Raw genomic sequence first — 9,026 nt, forward strand, 5'->3', positions numbered from 1 at the left:
TTCTATAACAGAAACTTACTTCTGCAACATATGGATCGGCAATTAGAGATTCATAAAACGGATGACAGCCTTGCTTTTCCACAGCGGCATTTTGTCCAGGCCCACTTTTTAATACATCTCCAAGTTCTTGGCCCTGGAAAAAATAAGTACAGTTGAGCCTAGTCATAAACACAGGTCATCAAAAAGTCTGTAGCTGCACTTTGAAGGAAAGCAACTGTAAATTAAAACATCATTGAATTCAGTGAGGAGAAAGACAGAAGTCATCATATAAAAACCAATGCTGAATGAGGTCCAGTATTCTTAAAAAGAATCATGCTTAAAAGTAGTACCAGAGAAACTAGTATCATAAACATTACAGAAAATCCACTGCAGTAGAGAAGGTAGAAAGAAAGAGAAACTGAAAAGGAACAGCTTTGAATATAAAATGACAGCATTTAAAGAGTGCACTCCACTGTGCTCTCTTCCCCAAAGTTCTGAAGTTCTGCCAAATTTCAACTATGCCTTCTCACACTATGCTAAAAAAGCAGGAGAAAACATGAGAAAACAAAGGATGGAAACAGCTTTAGACCCCTCTTTCGTTGAGATTTGCTTGCAAACAATCCCTTGATGTCGCTAGTTCATTTATTGACCTGAGGTCTTCAGTTACCTGTTACCTATAAAGGAGCCCATCTTTTATACCAGTGTATCAGCGAATGTGTAAGCCCCTGCAGACACATCAGCAATCCCTTACATGTAATGGTCGAAGATAAGTTAATGATCTCTTCCACCACTGTCCATCACTGACAGCATGCAGCATGGCTTTTGTAGTCGTAGTTGTGTTAGACAACACCTTCATGGTTTTTGATGTGGTCCAGTACAACAGATCAGCAGACTGGCCAGAGGAGACACTGGTTTCATCCTGTGAGCACATCCAATACACGACAGCAAGCGTTAGACTCATGCTTTAATTAGGCTAATGACCTAAAGCCAAACACATTAGAGATCAGGCACACTATGGTAATAATATATTTTAATGACTAGTAATTTAAGCAACAGCTGTTGTAAGAAACAAACAGAAGACTAGTTAAAAGTGATGTAGAAGTTTGAATCTGAAGCAAGTAGCATGATGAGTAGAACATTTGCCCTTTAGTCAACTATAATTCTTGTTTCCACAGGCACCAGCTGTTTTTAATTCCAAAGTCTATAATGGCAATGTTTTACATAATTGTTGAATGCTTCTGTTAATATAATGATCTCTCTACAAATGAGGAGTTTGAGCATGCTAAAATTAATCTTCAATAATTCAAGAAAGCTGATAGTAGAGACAATCTTGTATTTGTACAGAGGCAGCATTAATTAAGTTGAAATCTCAGTAGGGAAAATGGTGAAGAGATGTAAACATTCATCTCCACACCAAGTGAAAAAGTATCATCAAGATTTTAAATTCTGCAGTCAGCACTTGCAAGGTACTGAAAATAGCAAACCTAAGACTGGAAAAAAAAAACAGAGACCCCAGCCTATTCTCAATCCCAAACTGCTTCTGCAATACATGCACATGTATGTCTACATGTTATCCTGAAAACATCTTAACTCAGCCCCAGTAAACTCACATGTAAGTCAATTCTTAAAAGTAGAAGACATGTTTCACAAATGGAGGTTTCTGTACCAGCTCTTCTGCACATAAAGCATTTAAATAATACTCAGAACATCCATATTGGGTGATCTGTGCTATTTCAGTCCTAAAAGGTTTGTGTTAATTGCATGCTTTACATTAGTTCTGGGCCCCTCAGTTCAAGAAGGACAGGGAATTGCTTGAAAGAGTCCAGTGCAGAGCCACAAAGATGATGGAGGGAGTGGAGCATCTCCCTTATGAGAAGCGGCTGAGGGAGCTGGGTCTCTTTAGCTTGGAGAAGACTGAGGGGTGACATCATTAATGTTTATAAATTTGTAAAGGGCGAGTGTCAGGAGGAAGGAGCCAGGCTCTTCTCAGTGACAGCCAATGACAGGACAAGGGGAAATGGGAGCAAGCTGGAGCATAGGAGGTTCCATGTGAACACGAGGAAAAACTTTTTTACTGTGAGGGTGACAGAGCATTGGACCAGGCTGCCCCGAGAGGTTGCGGAGTCTCCTTCTCTGGAGACATTCAAAACCCGCCTGGACACGTTCCTGTGTGACCTGGTCTAGGTGATCCTGCTCTGGCAGGGGGGTTGGACTGTATGATCTTTCGAGGTCCCTTCCAACTCCTAATAGTCTGTGACTCTGTGATTAGACATAAATATGTAATTAGCATGCTAATGTAAACATGCTGTCTTCAGAAAAAAACAAAATTTTTTTCCTCCATACAGCAAACTTCAGCAGCTTTATATTCAGTGTTTCTCCCTAACAACTATGTTATTAATTTTCCTATACGCTGAAGTGTATTGAAATAGAAATATTCTACCTGTATAACTGAATGAGAGGTATTAGTTTACAACTTACTAACTCATGACAAAATTTCAGACATCAAAGCAAAAGGATGTCAAGTTATGGTCCAGTGAATTATGTCCCACCCTAACTTCAGTGACAAAACAGTTTAGTTTCAAAAAGGCAGAATTTCACTGTAGATAAACTTTTTTTATTATTAGATTACCAGAGTATGCTGTAAATCACTGTTTCAAGCTGACCACTGAAGTAACAGGTCAGTCTTAAGTCCTTCTTTCCATTAACGCTTTAGCATTTTTTTCAATCTTTTCTGAAATTATATTCTGCATTTCACAGATGCACTACTAATGACTGACTGGCTAAGTTGGAAATTTAAGCTCTTAGTTCACCAAATTAAAAAAACAAGGCCAAGTACAACAAACTAGAACTCTGACTTCTCTGAAAAGTAAAAAAGCAACAGAAAATCCTAGGTCTTGTGGCTTAGTGTGGTAGGGGAGAATTTCTTCTTTGTGGATTTTTTTAAAATAAGACACTCTCGGTACTTAGTATGAAAGCTTTTTGCAATTTATTTTAAATGTTGTATACAGAATATTACTTTCTCTCTCTGCCTTCATTTTCAAACACCTAACTGATTCTTCAAGGGGAAAAAATAAAATACAATGGAAACAGAAAAAATATACACTTTCCCCAAGTTCTCAACTACATTTCTGCAAAACACATTTTTTAAAACAAACCTCTTTCAGTAGTGTGAAAACTAAGAGGTTAACTTGCATGCTGGTGTGTATGCTTCTATAGTTCTACTGCTATCAGAGAAACTCTATTGATTTTTTCTAAAAAGAATTTCAACTCTTGCAAGTAATTACATTCTTCTCTGCACAAGTAGGAATTCTGTTTGCCGAAAAGCCATTCCTCTGTGTACCTGGAACAGCAACACTTTCAGGCTGTAAATTTTTGCTATCCTAAATCAATCTCTGATAAAATAAATGACTTCTTAAAGATTGCTGGAGGTTTCATTTTAAGAAGACAACTTTAATTGTATCCTTTAACTAAGCCTTCAGGAAGAAGTTATAGTTTGGAGGTTTAGAGGGGTGTTTGAGAGATACCATTCTTCCTGATATCCTTTGTAAAAGTAAGCACTTATGATTAAAAACAAAATTATAATATCTTATTAATCTTAAATTAGCACCTTAAATATTTGTATTAGTTTAAATTGACACAAAAAGCCAACAAATTCTGAATTATCAAGGTACTCAAAAATAATAGCTAAAATATTTATATATATACGCACACATATGTTCATACATACACACACATATAGATATAATTCCAAATAGTCTATTACAAGGACAAATGACAAAGCCAACTATTTTTTAAATAAGCCACAGAATACACAGAGTAATATAGCAGAACACTGGCAACATAGATTTTTTTTTTTGCTTTTTAATAACAATTAGTCAAGGTGTAAGGATCAAAACATGCAAAAAACACACACTGTACACACTTTATGCATTAAGAGTCATTTTGTATTAAGATTATGAAGAAAAAAGTGAGGTGGAACAGATTCTGTTCATAGGACAGAAAACACCAAGTATTAGCTTTCCTTTTTCTTTTTCCCTTTTTTGTACTCCCAATGGAATGCAGGAATTTAAAATACTGTCTTTTACATAACTATTTGTTTGTTCCACATTTATTTTTTGTGTCTTGGAGGATTTTGGTTTGCAGTTTTTTGATTTTTGTTGTTTGTCTGGTGGGTTTTTTTCCCTTTTCATAGTGTATGTTACAGCTAATGAACCAGACTAATTGAAAACTCCAGTCCTGCAAAGACAAACCAGACTCCAGATGAGAGACTACAGAAAAGATTCAGGTCAAGGTGTCAACACCAAAATTTAGGTGTCGCTGGAAGTCTAAGCTCTTATTAGGGCTATAAAGTCACTAGAACCAAAAAACCAACCCAGCCTTAAGCATACAGAATGCATTTGATTCAGCTGCTTAAACACATGCTTTGATGAATGAGAGATCCAGTAGTAATTAAGATATCTGCTTAACACTCGTAGATCTGACAGAGGACCTAGAATTTTTGGGTCAGCAGCTAAAAGACAGGAGGATAACTTAGGGCATATCAAATCAAGCACAAAATGGCTGATTAACTGCATTATTCTCCATGCACCGTTGACAAGATCTCCACTGACTACAACAGGAGTTTAAGTAGCGCACGTATAGAATTACACGTTGAGATTTTTCCCCTTCGCACAAGAGTTCAGTGACACAGTAAGCGAGCATCACTCCTCTAGGAATGACAGCTACCTATTCCTATAAGGAGAATTCTGATTTTGTTATTACAGAATCAAAACAAGTACATTTACTAAACCACAAAACACAGCTCCAGTTCATTGGAAAATAAAAAATAAAATTAAAAAAACAATAAATCACAACTCTTTGAAACAGCAGCTGGAGCATAATTTTTGCCCTGAGGTTCCAAAGACTCCAGGTAGAAGAGCTCCCAGTGCATGGTACAAATACATTCCTAATCATTTCTAACCAGCAGTGATAAAAACACATGCCACACAAATTTAAAACACAAATGTTTTAAAAGATCCCTTCTTTTCCCAGATCTAGTGCTTGGGAAAAATGCAAAAGCAAAGAAGATGCTTATCCTCTGTTAATTGGAAATTTTCTTCAGTTAATGTTAAAGAAAATAATTCCTATAATCTGAAGATACTCTCCTCTAGAAATTATGTCTGCTCTCCTACCAAAGAGTTTGGTTTCAATGAAACTTGAAACTGCAAATTTCTCTTGTGACAAGCTGGCACTAAGGTAACCAAGTACCTCCCATCCTTGTGCAAATGCATTAGTTCCTACAGAATAATTACATGCATTTTTATCATAGCAATCAGGAATTTCCTTCAGAGGACCACCAAACCATGGGAGAAAAATTACACTGAAGTCAGTATGACAGCAATGTTAAATAACATATTTTATGCAATCTGTGAAGATAAGTAGCCAACTGTTACCAAGATTTTGGCAAGTTTCATGGGAAAAAAAGTTTAACAGGAAAAAAAAATAAAACAACAAAAATGAAATTAGCAGACACTTCCAGAGAGGACTCCATCAAGAGAAGAATGACTGACAAGTATGACCAGCTGGTGATGTAGGTAGGGATAATAAAAAAAATTAAAGCGGCAACTAATGATTCAAGGAACCCAAGAAGAGGTAGAAAAAGGTCATTAAATGTTTGAAAGGGAAAACAGATATACTTACAGATAGGTATTCTTAATGCAATAGAGAAAGGGATCCCCAAACACATGTAGGCTAGAAAAAGCTTAGTCAAGTCAAGATAAGGAAAACTGCATTTAAATCATCAATTTGAAAAGGCATCACTAAGTGAGAAAGAAGAACATTTGTCAACTCCTTGTGAATAGGGTGCTAAAAGTTAATCAAGACACAAGCAAATAAGAAAGGACTGAAAAGAAAGGGGAAAAAAGTCTTACAGCTTGTTTTTTCTTTGAAGAAACTGAAATTCTGTGCAAGACTGATGGTGAAGTACGAGGAATTAGTTGAAGTGGATGTATGGGAATTGCAGTTACAGAATTCAGTTAAGTCAAAGAAACTGAGTTATTAAATGTATTGCTTTTCTAACATTTCCGATGTCTGTAACAAAGGAAGGGTTATACAGTGACTAAATTCTTGGCTACGTTTCCTCCTGTGTCACTGCAAGAAATGAAAGAAACTATAAATCCTTATTAAGTCAACTGGGAGAGAACAAAAAAGACAGAATTAGTAAATATACAGAACTCATTTCATAGTGTAAGAGTCTGAAATACAACATGCCAAGAAGCTGCATTAAAACAGAAAGAAAAAAATCTCAATGCAGCAACACACGAACTTGCCAGGCCAACTGTCTGCCTACTTCCGAATCTAATCAGACAACCAACCACAAATAAGGGAAAAAAAATAGATATATTGGAGAAAATAACAGTGGATAATTTTCTGGATGTGAATTCCCCAGCATAATGAGAGTTGCTTCAGATATCCAAACTGAATTCATAATGAAGTCCATCAGTGAGTTTACTCAACTCTGATAAACCACTGAACAAGTTTCTGAATCATTTCTATTCTGTCACAATATACAGTCAATAGTACTACAGCATATGAAAAGTGATGCATGACAAATTTGTTATATATATTTTAAGTATTGTAAACATACATATCCACACCCAAATCAGAAGGTTACACAATTTTATCAACACCTACTTAATAATCTTCCTTTCAGAGATTAATTTACCAGTTTCCAGAAAATAAAGGGTGCCAGTGAACAGACCTGATCTTCACACCAATGATTCTAGCAGATAGTGTTTAGCTCTCTTCCTCTGATTACTGTTTTCAGTGCTATTTTACTTTCCTGTCCATTTATTTTGTATATATGCAAATACATATATGTATGTTTACAAATACATACACTGTATACAAAGTATGCATATATGACTATAGACACGTTAAAAAAACACAAAAAATGCAAACATACACATAGAATTTGCCTGTTGGGAACAATAACATGAAGCAGAGGTGTGGTTTTTTAAGCCACATAGTGTTAAATATAACAAAGGCAAAGACTATGGTGTTCCACCTAGAGCTGTCATTAGTAAAAACTCCCAAAGGGTATAATGACTTTAAAGAGGCTGCCATTCAGACACTTTTTTCAAAAAGACAGACTGCAACTGAACCACCTTTTTTCTTTCTGTCTCTATTCTTTCCTTTACTTTAAAGTTTTTGCCTCTGATCTGTTTATCACCTACAGAAAAACTCAATTAAACAGAAAACAAAGAAAAAAACCCCTAATTTTCTACTCTGAAGAGGATAAGACAGACATTCCTTTCATAAACAGGTTATCACATCATCTTTAAGGAGAGAAACATACTTGCGATTGTACATGTGCACACTTAAATCTGTTAAAAAAATAAACATGAAAATTAGAAATAAGAATAGTAATAATAATAATTTCGTTCCTGCTGCCCTGCCTCTATTTCCTACAAAACACTCAATGTTCCTTTTGATCTTACAGGCAAACATTATTTCATGTGCAATATATGAAAGTTATAAAATGACAAAGAAGTCATAAACTTGATAATGCACAGAACAAAGAGGAAAAATACGTTTAAATCAAGACATGTTTTAATTAAATACATAGCTCAGGTTTATTTTCAAATGTCTTGCTTTGCAGCTGGAACAGATCAAAAATCAAACCAACATAAATGTATTTTATTGTGTTAAGTTTTCTTGCACCTTTGTCTGCTCCTGCCTCTGGGTTTATAAGTAGTTTTTTTTTCCTATCGTGCTAAGATTGTGTAGGAGGAAGCAACGAAAAATCAGAAAAGAGTAAGTATAAAAACATAATCAAAACCTTGAACTTAAAACACTCTAATAACATAAATTAGTAGATGTATTTAGTGTGGTGCATTTTATCTAGTAAACATGTTGACGCTGCTAAAAACTCAAAGTCAGCACTTCAGCATATCGCAGAACAAAATCATTATTCCTTTAAAAACTTTTTAAAGCTTACCTCTGAATCCTTACTGATCAATGAAGCAGGTCCTGAGATATTCATATTCTCACCTCCTTCTGAAGGAAGGAACTGATAATTCACAGCCTGATAAAGAATCTATAACCATAAAATAAATATGATCTTTTAATAGTCAAATAATCAAATGTAAGAATTATGACTGATGTCATAGGAAACACAAGAAATTCTGATGTAAAAGCCCCCATCATAGAAAAACACGGGTGCAGGGGAAGACAGGGAGAACACCACAGAGGTAATCTTTTGACATCCTCTCACTGTTGTAATCCCTTGATAAAATGACCTTAGGGATGTGGAAGTCAGTCACTGTAGAGTTAATAAAGATGGCTCAGACATAAAGCCTGTTGTAGTTTATTATTACATGGTTGAAATCAGTGAGAAAAGAATTTCACTGTGCAATGGGTAGAGTTCATAAAATGTAAGAATAACATTTAATAGAGATTTATGTAGGCACTTAATGAAGTTGCATTATAAGGTGCAAACAGGTGACATAACCAGGAAAACATTTTAAAAAATTATTTAACTGCATTTACAAATAAAATGTTTAAATCAGGCAATAAATGAAGAAATTAAACGAACTGAAAAATCAAGAATGCAATTGCACTCCTACTTCAGAAGCCAACTCATCATATAAAAACGCTTATAAAGAGACCTCATTTATTGAAATTTAACAGTGAAAGTAGAAAAATACAGTAAAACAAACATCTGGGGCTACAACTTAAAGGAACAAACTTAAAATGAGCACAAATTCAGTAAACACTGAATTTGCATGAAAGACGTTTCAGAAACATCTACCTGGGTTTGCAACGAGCTGCTCACTCCCAGCAGCGCCTCTATGGCACTTGGGGGACAGTGCGTCAGAGCAAAAGCCATGAGTTCCTGACGCATACCCAAATCCTGGTAGCCTTCTGATTGCCCAAGCTGACTGCACACTTCCCAGCTTTTAGAATAACCTACAAGGGAACACAAAACGTATTTCTGAGGTTGGTAATCTTCACAAGTGAGAGGAGGAGGATGCTGCACAATTCTTACTGATTAAGATAAAGGAGGG

General features: G+C 35.6%; 1 protein-coding gene across 1 annotated transcript in view; it reads right to left on the minus strand.

The window, feature by feature from the left end:
• The window catches only part of LOC104545266 (neuroblastoma-amplified sequence-like), a gene marked incomplete at its 5' end in the record, with an annotated part of 98,753 nt that extends 89,825 nt beyond the window's left edge, over positions 1–8,928 (minus strand). The window contains 4 exons of the mRNA XM_010190360.1: positions 20–133; positions 731–898; positions 7,958–8,056; positions 8,771–8,928. Coding sequence (XP_010188662.1) covers positions 20–133; positions 731–898; positions 7,958–8,056; positions 8,771–8,928 — 539 coding nt within the window. The remainder of the gene's footprint in view (positions 1–19; positions 134–730; positions 899–7,957; positions 8,057–8,770) is intronic.
• Between the last annotated feature and the right edge of the window lie 98 nt (positions 8,929–9,026).

This window comes from Mesitornis unicolor, unplaced genomic scaffold, assembly GCF_000695765.1.
Source record: "Mesitornis unicolor isolate BGI_N332 unplaced genomic scaffold, ASM69576v1 scaffold3258, whole genome shotgun sequence".
In the NCBI taxonomy this organism is placed as follows: Eukaryota; Metazoa; Chordata; class Aves; order Mesitornithiformes; family Mesitornithidae; genus Mesitornis; species Mesitornis unicolor.